The 27,829-nt window shown below is 33.9% G+C and overlaps 1 protein-coding gene and 2 long non-coding RNA genes across 26 annotated transcripts in view; 1 reads left to right on the top strand and 2 right to left on the bottom strand.

Moving 5' to 3' along the window:
- Positions 1-27,829, top strand: part of LOC107997060 (formin-binding protein 1-like) — a 46,272-nt gene that overhangs the window by 3,284 nt on the left and 15,159 nt on the right. For 14 of the 22 annotated variants that reach the window (XM_062072219.1, XM_062072217.1, XM_062072218.1 and 11 more), the window contains exons 1-2: positions 24,152-24,287; positions 24,867-24,982. In XM_062072219.1, the coding sequence (XP_061928203.1) occupies positions 24,162-24,287; positions 24,867-24,982 (242 nt within the window). In that variant the 5' untranslated portion in view covers positions 24,152-24,161. Of the gene's footprint in view, positions 1-24,151; positions 24,288-24,866; positions 24,983-27,829 lie in introns of those variants that run through there. The other 8 variants (XM_062072226.1, XM_017055416.3, XM_062072228.1 and 5 more) reach the window with 1 other exon arrangement.
- On the bottom strand, positions 3,696-5,811 carry LOC114577429 (uncharacterized). Its single transcript, XR_003697515.2, has 3 exons — positions 5,587-5,811; positions 4,277-4,901; positions 3,696-4,155 (listed from the first exon to the last, which is right to left on the bottom strand). It is a non-coding gene; the product is annotated as an uncharacterized LOC114577429 (long non-coding RNA).
- Positions 16,585-27,805, bottom strand: LOC107997063 (uncharacterized). Of its 3 annotated transcripts, XR_009829034.1 has the most exons (6): positions 25,669-27,805; positions 24,626-25,480; positions 23,856-24,366; positions 23,085-23,764; positions 20,521-20,718; positions 16,585-20,239 (listed from the first exon to the last, which is right to left on the bottom strand). It is a non-coding gene; the product is annotated as an uncharacterized LOC107997063 (long non-coding RNA). The 3 variants fall into 3 exon arrangements; XR_009829033.1 differs by having other exon boundaries at positions 16,585-20,718; positions 25,669-27,804; XR_009829032.1 differs by lacking the exons at positions 16,585-20,239; positions 20,521-20,718 and having other exon boundaries at positions 22,565-23,764.

Genomic DNA, 27,829 nt, shown 5'->3' on the forward strand with positions numbered 1-27,829 from the left:
TTAAATATTTTTTAAATATTATTTATTAAGTTGGATTAAATTAGGTTAGAGAATATATAATAAATTAAAAGTAAAAAAATATCATTGTTCTATTTTTTACTAAAATTTTTATTAAAATTAGGTTTTTACACATTATTTATGAAATAATCTATTAATTATTAGTAGTAATTTTTAAAATATATGAACTTTATTCGGTTTAAAAAAATTATTAATCAAATAATTTTGCTTGAGATTGTATAAAAAATATTGAAGGATTTCCAATAGTTTTTGAATGTAAATATTTGCAATAAACCAATTGAATTCATAAACCAAAAAGATATAAGATTTGTCTCATATTCTTCCTGTTCACCTACGCGATTCTTCAATATTACAATGACGGAAAATGGAAATAATATTACGTGGGTGGGAAAATATATGAAGGTTACGAGCATTTACTTACTTTCTTTATCTTTATCATGACGAAATCGTTTTTCTATATATATATATATATATATTTACATAATTTTTTATATTTTAATTACAATCTCATATGATAGAATGATGCAAAAAAAAAATAGATAAATTATTGACAATTGCATTTTAATTTTTGTTTTTAATTTTGATTTATCCGAATTTCATGAAGATGAAAAATTCTTTTTTAATATTAATTCATTTTATAATTAGATTTGTTTGAATTTTCAATAATGTTAATTCATCTGTAAGATAAACAATTATTTTATTAAATTTTTCTCGGAGTTTATTGTGTATTTGTCGCGTAGTAGTTTCCTCGATTGTCATCACAATGACGTCGGTTTTGCAAGGTGTGCTGCTTGATGAGCTGTTTCCTCTGAGTAATAGGTAAATAAAAGAAGTTTTTTCGTTTTCCAAGAAGAAAAAAAAGAAATGATGTTGATGCAATATCAGAAAACATTATCTAAATTAATCAAAGAATTTACCAAATATTACGATCAATTATGAACAATTTTAATAGAGAGTAAGGGTATTCAATTTGCCAAATTTTCCATTCGAAAGTATACATACATTTTTTTATGACCTCAAATTTCAAATCATTTCAAACAAGTTTCAAGTATCAACGATTTCTATTTCTCTCCTTTCCTACTATTGGAAATCGTACAGGGAATTGGAAACGTAAACACGAGCTCGATTTTGTATGCTAAGCAACGATTTCATAGCTCGACATTCTTCGCTCATGTCTCAAACGAGAAGTAAGGTCAGGTGCGTCTCTCCCATTCGGAGCTCGAGTACCTAAAAAGGTATCGATCGCCTCGAAAACGATAGTCAGACGTTCGGGGGTTACGTGTATCGAAGATCGATTTCGATGAGCGAGAAAAAAGACGCGGTCCCGATTGTTTTTTGATATTTTTCAAAGAGGAAAAATCTATAGATACGGAGGCAAAATTTTCGAGCGTACAAATTGTGCAAAAACTTCACAGACAGTTTCTCGGCCAGCCGGTAAATTGACCGTAAACCGTTTAACAACGTGGAACGTAAAACTTTGACCGATTAAATTTTACGTGTATCCTTCTACTATTTTCAACACGATTTTTTATTGGACGATAATTTCGAATTGGATGAATTTTTTTATTGAAATTTTATCGAATTTTGAATTAAAGGAAATTAAATGATATTCGAGAAATTTTTCGGAAGAGATAAAGGAATGCTTGCATAATTTTTTTTTATCGAAAATAACAAATTTACGAAATTGTTTTTATGATATAATATATTTACTCGATTGTTGAGAATTATTGAACACATCGATATCGCGCATATTATCGATCAATCGATAAAGAAATATTTAATTTCACGAAAAAAGAGATTCGCAGTGATTTGGCTTTCTATGTGGGATATACATGTTAGTAATTTATTTAATCCTTTAATGATTGGAATTTTTGATTCAGTCGACTTAGCAATTGATCGCACATTCGTTAACATTTAAGAGAGGGAAATTTAGATAAATCCTTAGAAATCTATCGATATGACTTTTTAGAATTCCGTAGAGCTCTTTTTTCCAAATTTTTTTTTGTAACTTATTACCTCGCCGGATATCTCTCTTATCTGGATTGTTCTTATCACTTACCTGTTCTTTCTTACACACCATGCTCCGTTATCTTCTCCCAACAGATAATCGTTTTCGAGATTTTTCTTACTTATATTTTTCCACTAGCACACGTTCCAATGAACATTCAGCTTACTTCGACCAAGGAATCGAGACGATTACAAATCGGTGTACACGGTTAAACGTTCTTGGGAATAGAAACAGGGGCAGTGATTTACAAGCTTTATGATTGTTCTTCTTCGCGGTACTTATCGATGTGTATCTAGACGGAGCATCAAAAGTGATGCATCGTTTGTGTGTTGCAATGATGTTATCGTAATATGCGACAGCGAATAATGTATCTAAGTTAAATGTCGTTAAAAAATCTGGAACGATAACGTTAATGATAATATATTTTTGGAAATTTAATATTCGACGATAATATTTAATGATCTTAAAAAAATATTTCTGGGAATACGACGTAAAAAATAAAATAAAATTCCATTATTCAGTATTTATTATTTTCTAGATAAATCTACTTTATGCAATACTTTATACGAGGTCACGATAAATTATCAGATAATGCTCTTGTTTTTTTTTTTTTCTTAAGAAAAATATACTTTTATTCATTGAAATAACTATTTTTATTCACAGGAAAATTAGATTTTATAAACGACTTTGAGAAATAAAAAAACTCTTCTTCGACGCTCTAATTTTAATTTTAGAAACAATTGTTCGGATTTAATTTAATGTGTACATGATAATCTATTATATTCTAACTTAAAAAAAGAAAATAATTTCGTGTGAAAATTGTTGCTATAATTCATTGCAATTATATCACTGTTTAGTTTTATGTATCATATTCAATTTTAAGTCTTATTTATAGCTAATTTAAAGAATAATGCTTTTACAGATATTTCTTTATTTTATTATATATTTTTCTATCACAGAAAGGGAAAATTTCTTAGTTATTTAATATTAATAGATTATCATTTTCGGAATCACTGAAAGAAAATTATGAATTAATTCATCAAATGTTTTTTTTTTTCAAACGATTAAAATCTTAATAATAATAATTCGGAACGTATTCGAAAATTACGAGTGCGAAAAGATAAGAGAAGGATTCGTTCGTTAATGTGCAAGTCACTTGAACGAGATTTCACGGTTGCTTTGTAATATAAAATGAAATCCATTCGAATTCGAAATTTGAAATGGTGTCTGGGACTCGTAGTTCCCACGTACCATGGACACAACCGGTAACTAGCCCCAAGCGGGGAGACGAAGGAGGATGTTTGCATGATTACATGCTTTGTGTTCAAGAATTCTCGTAATATTCTGATTTCCAGAAATCCTTTCCTCCATACATTTTCTGGACCGTCATTAAGTACTGTTTGTTTTAATAGTATTCTATTAGATACAGACAAATCTTATTAACCTAACCTAACCTTAACTTGTACAATTAAGTTAATAAGATTGTGCATTTTAGATGAAAATTTGGAATATTTAAAAAATATAAAAATGTTTACAACTCTTAACTATCAAATTCATCAAAATGATGAGTTTTGAATTTTTAATTTTCCAATTATTAAAAGTATACAAAGTATAGACTTAATATAATTAATATTAATTTTTATCAAGAGATTACGCATATCTGTTTATTTTTATTTTATAATTTTAATCTTAATTAGTTATTTATAATATATTTAGCAACACAGGAAATGGATATTAACGAGAATGTACACGATTGAGAATGTCCTTAAGGTTCTCATTTTTCCATTATTCACTTCTCTCGTGATTCTCGCTTTTTTTTACTCAGGGAATCTCATCATTCAACACGAAGTTTGTATTCTTTAACCATTTTACTACTTTTTTATTACGTTCTCACGTTACTCCTTTTGATTCTCTCCACAATCATTTGCTTCTCCCTCTTTCTCGTATATATATCTCTTTGCTTCGCTCTCATATATCTTCATATATGTATTCGAAGAATTCTCGAAATGTTAGCTGGAGACGTTTCCTTTTTCACCGATAACAGAATTGTACCATGTTACTTCTTCCTAAAATTCCTCTCATCTTTTCAACGGTATTAAAAAGTAGATGGAAAAGATTCTGCATGTTACCTTATAAGAAAATGATAAAAAAAATCTTATTTCAATGAAAGTTTGTATGAATATAAAGCATAATTAGTATAATTTCGAAATAATATTCAATTAGAAATTACAAAATATATATCATACATACGAAGCAATTTTTAGCAAACTATTTCTCTGAATATTTTTCATATCCTGTAAAAATTACTCTGCCATTAAAACCAGAATTTTTTCTTGATTCTGATAACACTTAGTGCACATTCATCGATATGCCAAATTTCATGGAAATTGTATCGGGTAATACTGTCGAAACATCCCTTGTTAGACAGTTCCTCGCAAGAACAGCGAGGTTTTTCGTTCCAGTGTGCGGCGTTCCATGTGATCGCGCATCGCTCGTTATCCAAGGCACCGGCTCTCGTCCATAGAATTTCGAATTAATATCGGTAGGAAGAGGAGGTCTTCAGAAGAGTTTTGCTCGAACGGGTCCGTCCCTAAGGTGGGGAACAAGGTTCGCGGTGGCAAAGAAAAATCTCCGGGTTTCTGGCGGGACTGCTCGCTCTTTCGAGTCGCTCCTTCTTTCCTTAAACAGCGTGTGTCCCTTTTGCAGCCGGTTTTCGCCGTGACGTTGCTATATGCCGAGAGTGCGTTTCTTTAAGGCAGAACACGCGTGTCGAGGTCGCTCAGCGAGATGCCAACCGGCGGGGAACTTGCACTTGAATTTTTTCATTCTCGCATCCCGAAACTTTTCATCCTTCTTAAGGAGGGGCGTATCTTTCCTTGGATTAAAAGGAATCAATTTTTTATTTTCGAAAACGTTGAACCGTCAAACGTGTAATATTTAGAATGATGGATGTTCGTTGCAAAAATTTTCGAAAATTGGAAATTCAAGTTGCTGTCAATCAGTTATTGGTGTTTATTAATTATGATTATCGGTATTATGGTAATTATGCCAAAAGTGCAGTTACATTGTGCATTTTAGAACGTAGTTACAGTGGATGAGTTTTCAGACGAACGAATAAATTTGAAATGTATAATGGGTCGAATAAAATATCCGAAGAACGGGAATGCATATATGCAATATAATTATTTGTATAAAAATCTATTTTATTTGATTGTTTTGATGAATTCATTAGAACGTTAACTCATTTGAAAATGCATCCACTGTAACCTCATACGCGGTAATGAATTTATCGGTCGTATTCGTTAATATGTAAATCTAGCAATTAATGTATAATTTATTATTTATTATTATTAAAAAGTCAAATCAATCCATCAATTCGAATAGTTATTTTTAAATGAATTCTTAATTTAGAGAAGTTCTTCAATTTCAAAAGTATGTCTTCTTTTAATTCTAATTTTATTTCTTTTTTCGAACAGAAATAAACAGAAGAAATGCAATGATAGATTCTGTGTATCGTATAAACTTTAGGATAAATTATATATTAAAAAATACATACTTACATCAACACTTATATATAATATTATATTCAACTGTTCCTTGAAATATAAATAGAAAATATACAATTATAATATCAAGCTGAATTTAAAAATTTCTTAATTGAAAGATAATTATTAAGCTTAATCTCAAAGATTGATCGGTTAAGATTAACAGGTTAATCTTTTTCGCACGAGTAAATTTCCTTCTTTCCTGTGGACAAACGAATCTCTATCATCCACGATAATAATTAATCAATCGAATCGAAGCGAAAAATTTAACTCGCCGTTTAAAATTTAACCATCCGTCGGTCAAAAAGACAGAAAAAGGAAAAAAGAATATCCTCCTCGAGACGCCGTTCAGTCTAACTAAAGTATATCGCATGAAATGAGCAAGGGAATAATAAGAAGGAAAAAAAATGTTTCCCGCATGTTCACTCGATTTCTCGCCGAATATCTCTCCGCGGAGGCGCGTAGTATTTTTATGACTGTCGAGCGACTGTTTCTCTCTCGGGGAACGCTGTGCGTGTGCGTGGATCGAGAGGAGAAAGACGGAAGAACGAACAAAGAGAGAGAGAGAATACTCGCGAACTTGCCCCACCCACGCATTGCGCCAAATCTCTATAAATACCGTAGAGGCGAGAGAGTACATTTACGCGCCTACAAGCAGCCGAGTACGGAATAGTAGAGAGAGAAGGTTGATTCCGTTTGGTGGGTGTGGGCATCTAAAAAATGATACTTCTTAGTATTTCGACCGCTGTTGTTGCTCTTACTTTGTTCCACGCTGACCAATTGAACGTTTCACATTCGATTGAAGTGTGTGTTACCTTGAGTGATTGGCGCCGCAAAGGCGAGAACACGTTTCTTCATCTATCTTTTTATCGGGGAATATTTCAACAGAGGGAACTTTTCAAGACGATTAGCACGAATCATTGGTATTTCTTAAGGGGGTCGTAAGCTGTCGTAAAGCTTTGCCTCGTTAATATGCGTTTAACGCGCAAACGAGCATCTAATTGGCCAGCTAATCTATTTCCTGGCGGAAAGTTCAAAGACTTAAAAAGGTTTTTGTATGAGGAGGAATTCGTCAGGGGAGAATGACGAGATTGGTTCGAGCAATTGAGGTCATCGCGATAAGATTTCTAGATTTTTCTTTCGAAAAACTGTCTAATGTTCTATTATAAGATATTTCTTCTGTTTTTCAATATATTTGGAATACGTTTAATCGATGATTGATTCTGGAGGTTGGTTACAAACTTGGTTATTAAAAATTGGTAATGGTAAATACGTTGGTCAAGACCTATTTATGGAGTTATAAATATCTGGAACTCGGTATAACATAGTTTTATTTGACTATCGTCAATTCAGATCGTTACCAATATCATTTCAATATCAAACATTGAAAAGACAATACAAAAAAATACCGATGACATTATATAAAAGACTGTAAGAGACAAAAGATATATTATTTGTTTCTTAAATTAGATAATTCTTCTGCATGCAGCTTATTACTTTGGCTTCCTTTGACTATTATCTTCAGACCATTCCAAAATCATTTGGCACAATGCACACATTCTAGAGGTGCAAGAAAGCAATAACGAATATTTTAAAAATTAAAATAAAGAATTGCCAATTCAATATATCTTAATTATAATGTAAAAAAAATTTTTTTCAATTAATATATATTTTTTTAAATCAAAAATAATACGTACAATAATTTTATGGAGAATTCTTTTTTAATTTCTCTAAACGTTCTATAAATATATCTGCTTTCTCTTACAAGTTTCTCAATTCTGTTTTAGCATGTTTATATCTACATATAAAGATACATATAAGACAAACTTTCATTTATTTTTTGTCAGAAGCTACGTTTATTTTTAAAAAATACATACAAAATATATGCAGCCTGCTTCGTTACGGGTCCACTCCACTTTGGGAATCAATAAACCAGGCTTTAATGAAATTATACGACAAAGGAGGGCCAAGTTTTTCTCATTAAACCTTCAACCAGTGGACCAAGATTGTCGTTCTCTAGCTTATACTTGAGACACGGAATATACAAGGTGTTAAATATATTCTAGATATACCTTTGAAAGATCGATTCTTTCAAAATAAAAATTGATATACAGAAAATATTAGTTTAAGACTTATCGAGTTATAAACGATTCAAAATTAGATGAAGCGAGGCAGAAATAGAGCGCAATCGTGGTGGTGCAACAGAGACAGATCGAATTCTTAAATCGCTCGTAATTTAATAAACAAGGCTCAATCGTAGAGATTTTCGTAGATCAACTTTTATTCTGAATTCGTGGAATCGATTTTCGAAAATTCTTGCACGTATGAATCCATGAATATATCAACACCCTGTATACGACGTCGATTAAAGCTGACGTCGTGCTTATGCTCCGTCGTACGGTCTCTTCCGTGGCTCGATCGATAAACGCAAAACCGAGCTGCGCCTCTTTCGTGCCGCTAAGAAACACACAGACGGATTATTGTAGCTCGAAGATGCATATTACATTTAATGGCTCGATTCGTTTCGTGGCGTAATGGAATTGCGTCGATAAAATTCAAAGGATTTCCATGGAACGTTCGTGAAAAATAGTCGCAACATGTTGGATCTTGTGTCTGTATTTGGAAACTCCTAATTGACGTATCGATTTCTAATTGCAGCCACGGCGCGATTCTTTTCGCGCAGTGCGGTACTCCGATTGTATCAAGTGCTTCCTCGCTCCCTCGAGGCGAATATTTCTTCTTGAAACAGTGTCGCAATGTGTCGGATACTTAGCATTTTCATATGTGTAAGAATGCATTATTGGTCGCCGCAGTTCCATAATAAAGGCTAATAGGGATATTTATGTCGATAGTTAAGAAGTTTATCGATTATAAATTTTGTTTATTTGTTTAATAAAGAATTGATGGTATGAGGTAATGATTTACTCGAGTAAAATAATTATTAGTACGTACAATCTAAAAGATCTTTGAATCGTTTTTAAATGATTATATTCATAAATTTATATTTTATTTCGATTGATTATACGATATGAAAAAATAGATCGATAATTGTAAAAAGTTAAAACAGAAACATTGCTAAAATTATCGAAATCAAGTAAATTAAAATAGTAAGTTTATTTTCAAATTGCTTGCTTTCCAGACGTGTTATCTATTTTGGAAAACTAGGATAAAATATGCATAAAATTTTACAAATAATGGATTATTATGTGAGATGTAATTGTAATTCACTTCGATTACTATTTTGAATTACTATCTGACTTTCAAAGAAATTTGAAGCTTTTATCATTCTCTTGCAATCTCTGTTAAGATAAATATTAATTATATATTCTATAAGCAATATCATTTTAAAAATTCACTTGCAATTGCAAATCACTTATTGTTTTGAAAAAAAATTAAATTCTCAATTATGCCAAATAACAATTAACCAATCAATTAAAAGTATAATTATTATTTATCTTTGAAAATTATCTTACTTATACTTATGAAATATAAAATCTTTCCAGATAGATTTTCTAAATTTTCAAAATATTTTAACATATTACTTAATCAAAGAGAAATATATAGAAGCTCTAAATGAGATCTAGTTCCCCGATAAAAACATCGATTAAACCAAGAAGTAAAACTTGCAAAAAGATGACAGGATAATCCCAGCTGGAATCACGAAATGCCTTATCCTCGAATAGTTTCTCCTTCAAATTGCTTTACTCGCGGAGACAGGTGGACGAGCTTAACCTTCGCACGAGTTTCAATCAATTTCGCGAAGACACGCGAAGCGATCTTCCTTCGATTCCTCGCGAACTTTGATATTAAAGAACGTTTCAAGAACGTTTCAACAAAAATCAGGTAGATAGGATCGTCTCCAAATCGGATATCGCTTTGTATATGGGGACCGTTCACGGTTTGGGCCCCGTTACACGGCCAGAATTCGGCTGTTCGATTCCTTATATAACGATTCCGTATATAACACGCGGCACGTCTCGTTACGTATGCACGTAACGCAGTTATTGCGTAAGCAAGGAGCAAATGTCCTGATTTTCGCTGCTTGTGACGACATAATGAAATATAAATGTATTGCATCAGTGATGGATCTCGTTCGAATCTCAACGACTTAATATTTTCAAGATTATAGATTACCACTTAAAATGGCAATAAAGCCATTTTAAAGGGAAGATAGGGAGAAAGAGACGGATCTTAGATTCGAAATTTTACCTTCGAATATTTGTATAATCTCTGAGATATTAATCCATAGTCTTCAGTATCTATCAGGGTGTCCTATTTACAATTCTATTTCGTATTATTCGCTTTCGTTTGATTTATCGAATACTGAGTACTAATTAAAGGAAAACAGATGACGATTTCTACAGAAGATAAATAATAAATATTCAAAGCTAAAATTTTATAATTTACTCCCTTCTTTCCCAAATTTCGTATTATTGTATTATTCCAAGAGTTGTAGAGTTTATTTAAATTATATTCGAAGTTTTTCGCCGTATATACAGATTTCGAGACAATTTGAAGTGTTTTAAATCACTAGATTGCACACTCGATCCCGTCCTCAATCCGCGATATTACTACTTGAAACCTTCCTGATATAGCACGAGTGGCGCCCGTTAGATTCGCGACATTAGTTTCTAACTTTAGTGCATAATTATAGCTTGTTATATACCATCTTGTGTGTAGCACGTTGCCCGTTGGCTAGGATGATAGAACGAGTTAGGTATGATGGTAGGAAACTCGATTAGTTATTGAGTTCTTGCTTAATCTCGTACGTGCTGTGAATTCGTCGCTTTTTTTTTTGTTTTCACTCACATATAAAATTGACCGTTGTTTGAAAGTGAGGCAAGCTGCGAGATAAAATTGAAATATTTGTAAATCTTCGTGGAAACGAGATAAATTGAATAATGAAATTGAAATTATAAGTAAATATTATTTACAATTATTTTCAATCTGTTTTGTTAATAAAAAATTCATTATTTTCTTTTTTTGTCATAAATCATCACAAATTATTCATAAAACTTTGTAATTAATAAATAAGAGCGTGTATTTTGTAAAATATATCGAAAAAATATTTTGAAAAAATGTTTTCGAATAGTTGCAAACGAATGTCTAAATATCTCAAAACAAGAAATATTGTGCACGACTTATATTACATTTTATAATCATTGGTATTTGACATTTATTGCGAGAAAAAAGTGAATAAGAATTACGAGAATAATAATTCGAAACATTATTATTATATCGTACTATATTGCCCTCAACTATCAAGGAAAACAGAAACTACAAAAAAAAATATATATATATATATAAAACGAGTTCTTTCCTATTTTTAAATAATTATTATTTAAATAAATTTACATTTTATCTTGGTTCTAAATCACAGTGAAACAACATGTAATATTTTTCCACAAAATTAAAAACATCTTTTACGTTTGAAACGTAACAAATACAAATAAGGAGGAGCAGTAACTGGTAATACATATTAAACTATGCATAGTTTCTGTTACTGACAGAAGCCATAAAAGTTTACCACGATTTACCACGAATGGATTCTTCGGATACTCGGCTCTCCATCATAGTTGGACTCGTATTTTTGTGGCAATTTTAGGAAAAAAGAGGGCAGCGATAAACGTGCCCACGTACTCCTCTTATCACGGTCGCATCCTCCGTTAATATCAAAGAGCAGATTACTGGCTGTGGTCCTTCTGCCGCTATGGCAACGATTGTTTTTGCCTCCCGGTGTATGACAAATCTCGTCGTGATTCACGCGGCTTTCAATTAAAAAGGAGAAGGAAACGAGAGAAATACAGAGAGAAAGAGAGAGAGAAAAACAGGATGAATCAGTGTCGGATTGCATTGACTCGAGATAACGAGACCACGACCCCGTTGCAAACGACGAAGCTGTTCCAAGGGGAGAGAAGAAGCCTTTGAGGGTCCTCCTCGGGGAGAACAGGGATTTCGTTTTCTCGAAAGGGAAAAATACTTAACGAATGTCCTAACGTTCACTCGATAAAAGCAAAACTTGTAACTTGTTTAATATCATTTAAATATTCGAACAAGGAGAAATCTCGAGGTATCGAAGTTGACAGTGATCATGTACTTTCCAACACTCGGATTTGCATTTAAATTTTCGATCGAGTTTAATTAATTTCTTCCACTGTGGTCGCCGATTATCTTTATCTTCTTTATTTTCGAAACTTCAAGTGTCTTAAAAATTGTTAACATTGCTTGAAAATGGGACGCATGCTGGAGTTATCACGTTTTTTAAAAAAAGTGTAATTTCATATTCAATGAAATTTTGATCGAGCAAAATATTTATCTGTTCAAATTATAAAGAAAATACCAACTGATGGAATAAAAATCTCGATTCTCATATATCTCGTCCTTGACCCGAACTTCTTCCAATTACAGTAGTATCTAGATATTTATATAGTCACGAGCTATTTCTACCACTTCTTGATATATACTGTTGGCTCGATTCAAGAATGGTCAACGTTTATGATTTGAATGCATCGATTTAATTTAATTTAATTGTTACTGTATCATTGTTGGGGCAAAAATGCAATTTTTTAAAGTATTTTTTACTTTATTTTGTTTCACTCGTATTATTGGGATTTTTATGATCAAGATGATACGAAATATGATTATATTTGAACGAATTTTAAATTAAATTATCCTTTACTCTTACTTTTAATTATTTTATACCAGAGAACATTTTTTTCACAGATAAATATGATGGTAAAAATTATTCTGGAAAAAGCCAATTTTCAATTGGTAAAAAATATTCTCGAAGATATTATTCTCAAATATATTTTGCATCTTAATTTAATTAATACGTTTGATTCAAATAATCATTTATTTGTGTCAATTAATTTATAATTTATGCAAAGGAAACAAATTTGAAAAAGACACGTCACGATATACGTGTTGTGCATATCTCTAATATACATTATTTAAATTTATTTAGATAAATAACTGTTGTTTTTTGAATTATTACACTATACGTATTCACGAATGCATTCACACGCAGAATAAGCTGTGACTTAATATTATGAAAAATCAATGCTTCTTTCAAAACAATTGTAAAAATTAATTCAATTTCTATTACAATAACTGGATTAATTTTCTAAATTCTTATCCTTACAGTCTTTTGAATCTATACTGTATAAAGAAAATGATTATGATCATTGAATCTTATCACACACAGGAAATAACAAATGAATCAGCGTTGGATCGATTCACGAAAAATATTCAGGATTCGTGAGCATCGAAAGATTACACAACACGATATACGAACATCCATACGCTCGTATTTCCGTTAAAATGACTATCTGTGATACTCCAGAGCGCGTTCACTCCACTCGGTCGTATAGCTGAATAAACGAGAGAGGGAGACACGCGCAGAGAGAGAAGGACGAAAAAAGAGGAGGGAAAAAAAAAAGACAATGAATCCTGAAACGACAGAGAGAGTGCCGATTGCTCGCGTTATTCGGAGAGGGAGAGAAAAAAAAACGATGCGAAGGTCTGGCGAGTCATTGATCGCGTAGATTGATAATAACGAAAAATTCCAGTGATTCCACGCTAATTAATTCGTACATAGTTACATTGTACAATTGTACTCTTCAACACTCCGTCTAGCAATGCGGAGAAAGGTAGACGTGGTGTCGTTGGGAGGGAAGAGAACTCTTAACCCGACCCAGGGTTGCTTCTGGCCGCCCTCTGTCGACACGGCCGCTCTTTTTCTTCCAAAGAACAATTGGGCACGCTTCTCTTCTGCTTCTTCAGATCCCTTTCCGTTTCAAGCGTCTTCCACTGTGAAGTCTACGGCCGACCATTGTCTTTCGCGGAACGTTGTGAAACGTAGAATTATTATTCTACTTTCCATATGGAACCACGTGAAAACTAGGCAACCAATGCGGGGACCTAGATGGCGCGTCGAAAGAGTTGAGTGATAGAGTTGGATGAATGAACGAATGAATGAAGCTGATGATGATGGGCTGTCGTTAATTATAAGCTTGTTTCGAAGCTTATAATTAAATGTATATTTGATCTCGTGCCATGAATTTTCCTCTGTACTTTATCATCCTCAAAAAGCGTGCGTGGAAAAAAGGATGATGACATTTGGCTATTATAAAAGAAGAAACGTGTTTCACATATATATATATATATATATATCTTTAAAATAAAATACAAGAATGTAGAAGTTCAGTACAGAAGTAATTCAAAAGTAAGAGAGTAGCGTGACGAGGATTTCAATCGATCCTCCAAAAAACGTGTTCCATGAATGTATTAACGCTCAATGCATCAATTTAACGTTCCTCGAATCGTTCCTCTTTCTTTTTTTGTGCATTGACATTCAAGACAGCAGTCAGAATAGTACTAGACGTAACGATCAATAAGCCCTGACGTTCCACAGTCACTTCTCTGTGAAACGTTTACATCGTTCATAGTGGCTGTCTGCCTCGAATGACTATAAATAAACTACTCGGCATACCGGTCATTATGCGTATTGCCGATAATTCTGCCCGTGACTGGGGGAGGGGTAATCGGAGAAATTGTAACGCGCCGTAGGAATAATTTCTGATAAAACGAAGAAGTCCTGTTGGCACGGCTTATCGGCCGACCCATTTCACTAGGCGGATTTCAGCGATGCGAATAATGTTTCGTAGCTGGCAATTAGACGTTGGTCGTCACCTTAATAGTAGGAGAGGATGAATGGGCTTGGTCGTGGGACGCAAGGTCTTCGACCTTAACCGCAGGAAGAAAAATATTAGCAAACTATAATACATCGGTTAATTACGTCTGTTCTTTGATCGTCGGTATATAAACGCTCGAATAGCTAGCGCGACAATGATCTTTGACGGGTTAAATTATAGTATAACACGCATACGAAACGCATAGCGACGCACGCGAACAACCTTTGCAAGGAGAGTTGTCGTCTGGTTCGAGGTACAGGTTTTCTATTATTCAATCTATGTTTATGCATTTCTGCGTACAGTTAGCGGTTCGTACTGGTTACGAGTGAGTACGGATCTGTTGATTTACCGAGCTATAAAAAGACGAATGAATTCGTGGAAGTTGAGTGGTTATTTGTCGATTAAAAATAATCTTTTTCTACGTTATGTGTGCATACATGGTGATTAAAAAAAAAAAGTAAGTCAAATGGTGTAAAAAGAAGTTGTAGAAGGAACGTGGATCGAAAAAATTAAATATTTTCAAAATTATAAATAATTTTTATAATTTCGATTTGATTGTTTGTAACTTTGAAAGTGTTAACCTATATTACGAACCTTTTCCTTTTCATATTTCTCTATTATCTCAGGATTGAGAAAAAAAGAAATGTATGACCTGAAAAGGGAAAGTTCAGTTCGATAAAATCACCAAATTAAAAGCGTATTTGAGAAAATTTAACAGCATAGAGATTTACAGATACGATATTTATGAAATAAATCGAAAAATAAAAAAGGAAAAGCTCGAGCATATTCTCACATAAGATATGATTTCTTTCTTGGTCTGATCGAATGATAAAAGGTGTCCAGATCACGCGACTTTCTCATTGCCGGACGATGAATCGCGATTGGAGCTTTTTGTTCTGTAATCCGTTCCTTTCGTATCGCTCTTCTCTCACCAAAGGATAAGTTTACCCATTAGTATACGAGAATTATAATAGTTCATCCCGACCTGGGATAACATTTTTGAGAATTTGAATTCTTGTCTCGTTGTAATCATATATCAGATCTGTCTGATCATATTAATGATTTTAAAATTCATTTTTTTTGAGTTTTATAATCTGATCATTTTATGCAATGTTTCTCTATTTTTATAAGATGTAATTTTCTTTTGTAATAATTCATTTACCAAATATCGATTGCAAAAGAATCTTTTTTAAGAGTAAAAGATTTTCTCCAAAGGAAATTTCGTTAATGAGGTAAGTTGAAAAGTTGATACACGTGAATGTTTCTTCTTATCACGTAACGTTGGATATAAAATAGCCATTCTCAAATATTTATAGGCAGAGATTCATTTTCGATCTGTGGTTATTTTATAAATAAAGAGTCGCGATCTATAAATGATTGGGGAGTCACATTCATCGGTACAATTCGATATCAAACCTTTGAAATTATCTCTCGTATCCATTAGGAAAATGTTAAAAGAATCATCGTGTATAAATTGCGAACAATCCAATTTTTATTATCAAATAAGCGTATTTGATAAATGTGCAAAAGTTACGATAAAATTTATCCAAACTGATCGAAAGCACTAAAATAAAATTTCCTTATAGACACAAAAAGTTAAACAGAATCGTAATGATTTAATCCTGATTGAAAAATGTAATTATTTTGTTTCAATGGCATTAGTTATTGAAAACAATAACGATTTATAAAATGATTGAGAACCACTGAACGAATGGATGCTGGTTTCGGAGAAAAGAACTGGAACATAATATCGTAATTTTCCTTTACCATTTCCTTCTTTATTGCTCGTTTCTCGGAAATTGGAAGAGAAACAAGTCGACGCCCGAGGTTTTTGTAACTGATAGATTGGACATAGGCGAGGTGTACAATGAAGGCTGTACGAAAGTAGATAAGGCTGGAATAAGCGTGGCATTATGAGACCCGTCCAATTTGCGCGGCGTTTAATTAGAAAATTGATCGCGCACGATTTATCTTTGGCGACCGGTCCACGATTCGTCTTCGATCGAAGCGAGCACTTGTACCAATGCGGACGATTTATGACGTCTATTTAAAAGCTCGAGTGCAAGGATCTGCAAATGCTCAAAAACGTGTGAAAAGTCGAGGCGTCAGGAAAATGTTGGGAGTACGTGAATTTACTCGCACGTCATCTGTCTCGAATGGAACGTAAGTATTCGTTACATTCATAAGTATTCTGGCATATATTAGTTATAATTTGTAATAATAATTTGTAGAGATTAAAGATGAATTAATGCATCAGAGTCAATAAGTCAATTGTAATTAAAATCTATCTTATCCATGAAATTACAATAATGCATTTGAATCAAATATTGAACTCGTATTTATTATTATTCATATATATTATAATTTAATAGATATAAATAATTTATAAATTTATCTGAATGAAATGGCGAGAATACAGAAATAGAAACAATTTAAGATAGTAAGAATTTCTTTTCGTATCGTACTAATCAACAGGATTAATTGAATTAGAAAAAAGGAGGAATCACTGCAATTTCTTTTGTCTTTCCAAAGCAATTTGAAAATTAAAATAACTTTCCGTCAGAAATGAACATATGTCCGGATACTCTCGAACGATGGCGTATATACATATGTGTACACTGGCGTGGAGGAACGACGTCCTCGGAAGGTCATCGAAGAGAAAGGCTGGGGGAAGAAAGTTGTTTGAATTTCGGCGTTTGAGTGACGAGTGCACTCGCTTTCGTTCCCCGTATGCTGTTTCAAAGAAGAGATTCAAGGGTACCTAATTCTGGATGTATTTTTTCGCGTCGCCGACTCGACCCTGTCCCGTTTCGCGAAAACGAACAATCCTCCGATAGGGAGGGGGATCATGGAGTGCGTTTCGACCCTTAAGAATAATTTAAGGAGCGAAATCTGAATTTGAGGTTTTATAGTTTGGTTGCAACGCGCACACGGCGACAGCCATTCCTCTGTTCGCCGAGTTTAAGCATGCTATTTTCGCGAGACATCCGCAAGCACTGTGCGTATCTTTCTGCGGATTATTCACGTTGGGTTGCATTAACTCTTTGTGCTCGATAATTTTTTTTTCCTTTGTCCCGAGGGGAATTTTGGGGAATTGGGTATATTTGGAACGTGTTTGTTGCGAAAAATGTTAAAAAGATTGATGATGTAAAAATATATTTTACTTTTATTTATAATTTTGATTTTATTTTTTTTTTAGTTTTCGTGAAACGTGTTACCTACGTATGGTAACTCGCGAGAAAGAAATATTTTTGGAACGTGGGAGGAATTCACAACCTCATTTGGAATTGAATTTAGAAATTATTGTTCGATTTCAGACATATGGAAATAAAGGGTACAATAAATAAGGGAAGAAATTGAAAAAATAAATAGCAGAAATAAAAGAATTTTTACCAGGACTTATTATTCTGAAATATTAATTTTATAAGAAACATGCAAGAGAACCAAAGTATTTTAATTTCATCTCTTGATAAATAATAAAACAAATAACAGCAGAAAATGAACATAGATGATTATAATTCGCCTTTGAATAGATAATAAAGAAGAACAACAAAGAAAATGAAAAAAACAAATAAAAGAAACGGTATTCCAAATTTATGGAAAATATTTAAAAAAGCCGTTGCCAAGGCTCCTAAACGATAAATAGCACGTTTATCGCAACATATATCCGTCGATTTAGTCTCTGAATTTCCATTCGAATTGGCGAGTGATAGTCGCGCTTCGAATGCAAAAGGGTTAAAGACAACGGCGCATTCTCAGCGTTTCTATCATGCAGCTTTGTAACGTCGACGAGTATCGCGACTGTGCTGGCAATTAGTCTTTTCTATACTTTTCTTTCCTTTTTTTTCCTTCTTCTTTGTCAATGCGATTGCGCGTGCACGCACAGGGTGCATTTAACTAAGTATGCACCACCTCGAACACGTTGCGTGCACCCGTATGCACCGCACGAGTCAACGACGTTAAAGGCGTTCGTACGCTTGGCGTGTTGGTTCAACGTCTGCTTATTAAATGCAGCCACCGTGTTCTCCTGTTTCACTGGTTAGTACACAGGGACGGATTATGAACAGAGATAAAGGTGTGGAATATCCTCGTGTCTTGATGCGTATACGCCAATGGACCGTTCGCATATCTCTCTTTGCATTGTTTTCCTTTGGCCCACTTTTCTTTCGTCTATCCACTGTTTATTTTATCCGTCTATTTTATTTGATCCGAACGATTTGAATTCAAAGATTGAATTGAAAATCTTGCAGCAAGAGAGGATGATTTACCCAAAAATTGAAAAAAGATTCACTCAATTCACTGTGAATAATAAATATTTTTATTTTTAATGCGTTTAGGTTGAAGCAATAATTTCATACTGCTTTTTCTCAGTTTTTTTTTTGAAATTGTGGAAGTGTTTGTAATCTTCGATTGCTCTTCATCAATATTTGACCGACATCCTGCTGTTTCTACATCTTCAATACTTATCCAAAATCTGAATCAATGATCCGCAAAAGAGTATAAATACATCATATACATCAATTTATAAGTTCAAAGATTTAAAACTTCGAAATAGTTGGGATTCATCATTTAAATCATCGTATTCGATCCCAACGATCACTGGTATTATCGACAATCCTTCCTGTTCGTTCCCTCGAACGAATATCTTTTCAAGTAGCATTTATATATCCATTTGTGTTCTCGCACGACAAATTTCTCCTGCCTGTGTTTCCTCTATCTGTCTGTCTGTCCCCCGTCATCCTCTTTCCATCGCCCTCGTTTCCCCGATTCTCTCTATCGCTCCTTTGGAATCGCGTGAGTGTGTATACAGAAATGCAGGATCAATAGGTGGTGGTGGAGGGTACGAAAGCACCCCAACGCGATTTCATGACTCATAATACACACTTGTCCGAGAGACCCCCCCTCCGTACCCTTATCGCGCGTTCCCTTGTATCTAAATTATTTTTACAACGTTTCGTTTCCTTTTCCTTTTTATTTTTTTTCAAACGATAGAGTTTTTTCTTCTTTTCTTTTCGCAATAGCGCGTATATGCGAGCCCAGGCTATTGATTTTTCACGGTGCCCGTCTTCCTCGCTTTTTCCCACTGGCTCAACGCTTTTCCAGCTCGCTCTTCTCGAATTAATTAACGCCGACCTGCTCTTGGAAACATTTCCAACCTCGTCGGGCATTTTCGACGAGCATTTTTCGGTACCATCGACAGGATTGTACTTCCGTTGCACGCGAACGAAAAGGAATTTCAGTTAATCAAAGGTTACGCGCTTCTTAGACCTGTTCTAACCGTCCCTTTCTGGTTTTATCTTTGAACTTCTCTCCGCAAGGTTTCAGGAACTACCTTTTTTAATTTTTTTTATCCTTCTTTCTTTCTTTCTTTTTTTTTTCTTATTCGATTAAAGTGTTTGAAGCGGTACGTTAAACCGGTTATACCGAGAAGGAATATTCGTGAAAATGTAGCACAAGAGAATTACAGTAATATTTTAAAATGTGTGCAATGGCTGCGAAAAAATATCTGCACATCGCTTTTATATTTATTGTAATATTTTGTGGTATTAATTAACTTGATTAATTAATTATTACATGGCTATACAAGAATTTTATATTGCAAAAGTGGTCTATCTAAGAAACGATTTATTGGAAAAAGAAGCATATTACTTTATTTTTTTGTAGTCATTATAATTGAAAAAACCTTCTTAACGATTTTTCAATCAAAAAAGACGAAGAGATCGAGATATTGGTCGCGATGCCAAGATATGTAAATATATTTTTTCCTACTCATTTATAATTGCCTTCGAAAAATCTTTTCAACGATTCTTTAAATCGGAAAGAGTTATTGAAGGAAGAGAAAAAATATACGACTTTAAATATTGGTCGCGATATTTGCTCGAGGATGTCGTGGACCAGTTTGAAAGCCCGAAACTCGAGGCCTGGTAAAAGTAAGAAGAAAGTAGCAGCGGCGGCAGGTAGTCCCACAAAGGTACCTGTCACATATACAGGGTGACCCAGGATAAGTGATACATCCGACCGAGAGACTGCATGCAAAAATATCTCGCAAAGAATTGAAACGAATTAATGTAAAATCGCCAATTCTAAAATCTAGAAACAAATAGAAATAAATTACGAATGTTCTGTTCATACCGTGAAAAAAATAAAACGTAATTTATTTCACACAAATTATAATTTGTGTAAAAGAGTTTCGAATCATGAGAAGAAAAAAAAAATGTAATTTCCCCCTTTTCGACTCATTTTTTTCACCACGTACCTGCCTACTCATACCTGATTCATCCTGTACACATATAATGGAAAGTCTGTATTTATCTCCAGGGGATGACCTAACCCGACCTGAATAGTCCGCGCTTGGCAAGGTTAGGCCGGTGTGTGCAAGTGCACCTCTTTGAAAAAGATCGAGCCCAAGGGGTGAGTCATAGGGCGGCGGTCGTGGCGTTTTTCATCTATCGACCTGCGGTACAGAAAACGCAGGATTGGTCGTGGGGAAACTCGGCTCGATTCGTCCATGTACAACCGTGTACATGGTGGCCGTGGGGGGCTTTGCTCGCCGAGAAATCGATTCTAGATAATGGGCTATAATTTCATTCGCGTACTACCGGTTGATAATCGAACAGCTTCGATCGTCGAAACGGAATACGCTACTTGAAATTCTATTTACACACTTCACGCGCCTCTTTGGGGGTTGTTTGCCTTTGCGCCTTGTTTTAATCCCTATTTATCGACGGAGACTAATTCCTGGAACGTGGAAAGTTAAATTATCTCGTGAACAGTTTTTTTTTAAATCGCTAGTTAAAGAGGTTAAATGTTAAATAATTTGGAAAATATCGAGTCGAAAGTTAGATAAAAATGTAGGCTCAATATTTAATAAAATAAAACGTTGAATTGTATTATAATTATTATTAAATAGTTTGAAATTTCATTCCGAAAAATTTTATTCTTATTCAGGATCTATGCTTTATGGAGATCTATGAGTATATATATATATATATATTTTTAGTGAAATAGATGCACTTACAATTGTAATTACTTAATTTTAATTTCTAAATTGAAACAAGATTTATTGTAAATAATGATACTAACCATTCAAAATTAATTTATCAAAAACCTTAATCCTATTTAATCCAAAATAACCGTTTTATTCAGATTAACTTTTCACGGGTACAATATTACGTAATGCTTTTCTATCGATACTCGTTTTTTCGTATCTCTCAATTGGCGCAATATCCTGTTCCAAATGTAACGTGTTTCCCTTCAAACCGATTTACGTAATATTCGCGTTTTCCCCGATAAACGACCAAAGGTCTAATGCCAGTCCAATAATTAAACCGTCGATATCCAAGGCGGTGTGAAAATAAAATCGGAGATAGAACGGAGAGGCGGTTCGACGGGAAAAGGATAAGAAAAAAATGATAGGCTTTCCTGTTACGTTCGAAAGTCCAAGTCAAATTATCACCTGCTCTACTAGTTCTCCGTTATTTACCTGCAAACCGTCGTACAGTTATCACAATGAGAAAGTCGCGAGGAGAAAAATTACGTTTTACGCGACGGATCGTCGACGGATGGATTTGCCATCGGCTCCGCGACATACATACGTTCGATTTACTGGATATCTGATTTAAACGTGTATCGGTGCCAATAGTATCGTATCACTCACTTCTGTGTATCGCTACGCGTGCGTGAGTATCATATTATACTTGGTACGATTAGCTTGATCGCCCGGATATTCCTGTTTGCGACGACAAAACGAGGTTGTCTCGAATCAATACGAGCTAAGTCTTCCTCCGCAACTTCGTAACATTAGATTGTGTACTTTGGTCAACTCAGATGTTACAACACTTTTGTACAGCGGTTACATTTATACCACTGTAATGTATAATCTTCTTGCAGGAATAGTAAGATTAGTAATTAAAGTTAAATAATAAAATTTGGCGGCAAATATCTATCGATGTATAATTATATTGTTGATATGGATTTAATATGGATAATAATTTAGAGGAATGCAAGAACTCTTTTGGAGGGGAGAGATAATGAAAGAGGCCAAATGCAATATAAAAATTGGAGTACAAAAATATAGGTCGAGGCTTATTTATTAAGTTATAACCAATTTAAGTGTGCAATTAGACGAGGCAAGACGGGGATAGAATGGTGTGACAGAGATAGAGACGTTTCATTCTATTTCCATCTCGTTTCGTCTAACGTAAAACTATTTATAATTCAATAAATAAGCCCCCATCGATATTTTTGTATACTAACTTCTGTGTGTCTTTTGGCATCTAGAATCGACTCTCCAAAACGAATACATCAACATCCTGTATATTATAATATATCTTATAAGAGAGATTTTATAATTAATAAATTAATCAACTTAAAGAATAAAGCTTTACAAATAATGAAAGAATCCTTTCATTATTAATACCATACATTTTTTACAAATTACTTTTCTAGTATTATGATGTTCCACGAAGAATAAAATCATGTACACTGTAAATTAAAATATATTTTATCAAAAATAAACAAGTATTTAGATATTTTTGAATATTAATAAAATGATGTAAAATAGAATTTTAGAACATAGTAATAAAGTAATTGATTAAATTTAGTCCACACGGTTGATTAAAATGCAACGTGACTTCATAATGATACTATCATATCATAGCATGTTTAAAGTACATAACACAGAGAATAGTCATCAACGGCCGATTAATTATGTTATATTAATCGTGAAATACCGTATGATTTGGTGACTTGCGCTTTCTATCTTTGTTTTCCATATTTTATAATGACCGTGAGATGCTTCTACAGATATTAACTAATTACCTTAATGCGTCCTGAGAGACCAGATATATCCTAGACATGTGACATCGATGCGTCAAGAGATCTCGTTTCGTTTTTTTTTTTCTTTTCCCGGTTTCCTTTTTGCACGGTTGGATCCTCGAGATGGGGATCTCAGGAAAGGAAAGAGCCATCGATCAACCATATCTCTCTCCTGTACACACATGGACGCGTGTGACTACCAACGTCTCACAATCAGTGCGTGGCCCTTGAATGGCTACTTGTTAGAAATGAAAGTAACGCGTTTCGAATGCCAAGAGAGTATAGGCGACTCGATCAGCCTCTCCCCCCCCCCTCCATTCTTTCCACTCTCTTTCCCTGAACACGATCCGAGTTAAACGTTGTCGATGCTCGATACCTTAGATTTGTCCTTAAACCGCGACTAAGCGTAAACGTTGAAAGGCCAGGATCGTCCTTGAACGATTAAGCTTCCGTAACACCAGCCACGTCGTTTTCTTTCGCGTTCCCAGAACCTTGAGCAACTTCTTCGTGTCGTAGCCGTTTTATGTTAGTTAATCGTTTTCGGTTCATCACGCGAGGCGAATCGTTCTTCAGCCGAGAATACGATATTCCACGATCAGAGAGAACAAGTAGAGCGTTTCCTCTCCATTTGCGTGAATGAATCAGACATTTTCGATTGATGACGGTTGGCACGCGTGGCGTTGCTGAAAAAAAAAAGGAGGTCGTAAAATCAAAAGTTACTTAGGTTATTTCAAACGTCTGGCAGAAATGTTATTTACGACAGCGCAAGTTTACCTCGACTCGGATCCTCTTGTTGAAACGCGTAAAATACGATGTTCCGATCTGTATATCATTTATAGATGGCACTGTATACAGTGCTTCGATTTACGATCATGTTATATGTAATACGTGTTTTATCGATTGTAGGTAAATCGTGCAAAGATGTCTCCACGTGACGTGTATTTTACATGTTTCATTCAGGAGGCTCGGTCAGGATATGAATGAAAATTCGTCAGAGGAAGAAGTAACAAGTCGAGATTGTATGGTAGAGGCGATTCATGTGCCTGATAATATGGGTAGAACCGATGGATCCTTGGTCTGATGGTGTTCGACCAGTCGCGGGTGCACGTTGCGGCAACAGAGTCCAGTTTCACTTTTCGTGCCGAGCTGCTAAACGGCCAGAAATCTTTCTACCGGCAGCCTTGCGAAATCTCTCATTGTCCCGAGGTGTGTGACGTGTATGTGTGTACGAGAGTGTGTTCGTGTCAAGAGGTTTTCTCAGTCGTCGACTGCACTGAATACTTGGCTGAAGCGAAAAAATTGAACGATTATTTTTTGATGAATGATGGGAAAAACTTGTATATGATTTTCTAGATTAAGAGGATTAGTATCTGTCAAATGAAATTTTGAAACGCTATAAAAGTTTCTAATTTTAATTTATTTTTTTAAAAGTTATATTATTAATTATAATATCTTTTTTTTTTCTTAATTTTATATTATAATTAATATTAATCAATATTTCACTATGAATAGCTATATAATGCATGAGCAAATTAAACAATTACCTCATGGAATGATATTCTTTCAGTTTACTCCAGTACAAAACATTATAATTAAATTTATTTTTAAAAAAATATTTATAAAATCAATAATTTAGATTTTTCGTAGATTTTAGATAGCTGAAATACCATTAAAAAAAAGCATTAGAAATTAATAGTACGATAAAACTTTGCTTTTTTCCCCTTTTCGATATTCTGAATATCTTAAAGCATGTCCATTCATTTTATTTTTGTCTTTTTGTTACAGGACCAGTACGAGAATCTATCCCTGCATACGCAAAAAGGGATAGAGTTCCTCGAAAGGTACGGCCATTTCATTCGCGATCGATGCGCCATCGAGGTGGAATATGCGGCTAAACTCAGGTAAGAAATACTTAGGTGAATTAGAAGTTTCTTCTTGATATTGCGTGAGATTTATGTTCGTTGGCTGTCTTTGTCCGACATCGATGCCTCTCTTTTTTATTATATAAATTAACAAAGGGCGTAGTATCCGAGGTTAACGATTTCAATAGGACATCCTGTATAATGAGCGTGTCTCACGCACCCCATGAGTTCACGGACACAAGATGTAGCCAGTAATATTGTATTAAAGGGCCCCCTTGTTTGTTCCGTGAATGCCATCTACTGTTGCACACTTTTGTTCTATCGGGTGTCTCGAAGTGAGCTTATTTTCGTCTTTTTTATCGCCTCATATTTGATAACAAATATTTAATAAGAGACAAAACGATTATTGGAGAAAAGAAAGCTGATAATATAGAATTGTTTTCTTATTTAGATCAAATGTCTTTAGTGTTTTTTGAGACAAAACGCTTTATGTTGATGCATCCTTCTTTGTGTTAATAAGAACATCATATTTTATTTCTAAGAACAAATTACATTAGATTCAATAAAAATACTAAAAGCGAAATATTAAAATATTATTGCAGATAATATGAAATTTAATAACATAATATTGAAGATTTTAATATTGCTTATAAACATGAAGTAATAACAGTGTCTAATCAAATTAAATTAAACAAAACAGATTGTATAAATCTACATATACTTACCTAACGAATCTTTAAACTTAATTTCCTTCCTATCCTCTTCTTTTTCTAATGCATTTTTATTTTATTTCTTGATTTCAGAAACACCCTGTACGTGATTTCTATGAATGTTAAAAATTGTCATCAAAAAATTTTCTGTGTAAATATAATCTTACATAAATACTTGCAAATAAAAATAACTATAACGACTATTATTTCACGATCTTCTTAGGAGGTCGTTATCTACAGTAATTGAAAAACAGTGATTTAGATAATCAATATTGCATTATATTTTCTAAGAAGAATCATTTAAGTTGGAGCATTGATTCCATATTCGAAAGTAGTGATATCCTTAACTCGAGATCATACATCGCTTTAATCCATTCTTGTATCGCGTGATGTATTCTGATCCATGATCGAGAAAATGAAGCGCACGGAAAGCTTTACAAAGACGTGATTTCTTTTGAATCTGACAGAGTTTAATTGCCGCGGCCGATTATCGTTGTCCCTTAATCAGTTGGCGCATGTGAAGCCTAGAGGAATGATTCCGCGTGCTCGTCACACATCTATCCCAGACACGTTCGTTCTACTGCATATAAATTATCACGGGCACGTTCCTCGCCTTAATGCGTCGTAATTTTAACGATACATGCTCGTGTTACTCGTACAAATGGAGTACCGTTTTACCGTGTGGCAGTTTCCCTCGATGCACCGTTGATTTTCATTAAAAGCATTCCGAACAGCGTAAAATACGGTTATATATTCTTTAAATCTAGCGCACTTAATTTCTTCGAGTTTCTCGGTTAGTTAGAGAAGTTCGGTGCAATGCTCGATGAATTATCCTTTACTAACCTAGATTCTAGAAAGAAGAATCGTGAATCGTGTGGAAATACTTTGTCCAGACACTTTTCAATTTCATCAATCTCTATCTCTTTTTCTTTCTTTTTTCTTTTTGTTGACGTTTTAAACGAAGATTCCTTGCAACAATTACATTTTTAAAAATTAATTATTCACACATGATTAAAACGAACCACCATTTTCGGATTAGAGTTGTGACTATTGATTATCGATATTTTATCGACATTCATAGTTTTCGATATATCGATAATATCGTTAAAATATCATTAATAGATAGAAGTGAATGAAGTTCCTATTTTTTTTATTGAAAATTATTATTAAAATCTAAAAATAATATTACATATAATAAATTGCAATAAAAATAATCTTTAATAATAAATTTGAATAAAAAAAAATATTTTAGTTACTTTCATTTATTATCGATATATTGTCGATATATCGAATTATCGATAACATACCGATATTATCGACATTTATCGATAATATACCAGTATTATCGACATTTATCGATAGTTACGACTCTATTACGACTCCTACGATTTCGCGAATTACAGTTTAAGAATATTTAATCTAAATATGGCGACAATATATCGAATCGGTTTGAAAATAACTTTCCTAATTTTTAGACAGTAACCCAGACCTAGGAAAGAGGAATTTAAGCGGACTCGAAAATAGCTTTTCCAATCTGACACACGCGCCACGTACGTTGGACTTGCCTCGTGGTTAAAGTCTCGCGTTTCTCGGTATTTTAGAAATCGGTTAACGTTTTCACAAACTATTTTCCGGTTTCGAGGCACGTCGATGCCCGGTAAAAACGTATGGTTGATCTGGTATCAAGGACACGTCAACTTCCGGATGATAATGCATTTAGTAGCCGGCACACATTTTATCGCTCGTTCGTGGCCCCGAGTGTTCAAATTAGAATGACTCGGACGTAGTTATTTCTTACTGCACGAATGACTAAACGCAATCTGTGTGTATGGAATTCTAGTGAACGTTCTGCTTTGCTTTAAAACTTAAGCACGATTATCATTGTCGCGTAATTTCATAACGTTCTACGAGATTTCTTTCTTTCGTTTACCGCTATGGAAGTTCCAATTTTCATATTGCTAACAACAGGAACGTGCAACTCGCTGAAGTGAGAACGGTCTGAAAATAACTTTAGACCGCAGACAGCTAAAAAAGGACAGGCACAAAATCTTGTTGAAACAAAAGATTATTTTTTTCTCTCCGATATTTATATTAGTCACGAACAAATCATTTATTTCCCTTAATAAGGAATAGGTAGGTTGCATAGGTTATCTCCAGATTGATTATTACCTGCAGT

The sequence above is a fragment of the Apis cerana genome, linkage group LG3 (assembly GCF_029169275.1).
Source record: "Apis cerana isolate GH-2021 linkage group LG3, AcerK_1.0, whole genome shotgun sequence".
In the NCBI taxonomy this organism is placed as follows: Eukaryota; Metazoa; Arthropoda; class Insecta; order Hymenoptera; family Apidae; genus Apis; species Apis cerana.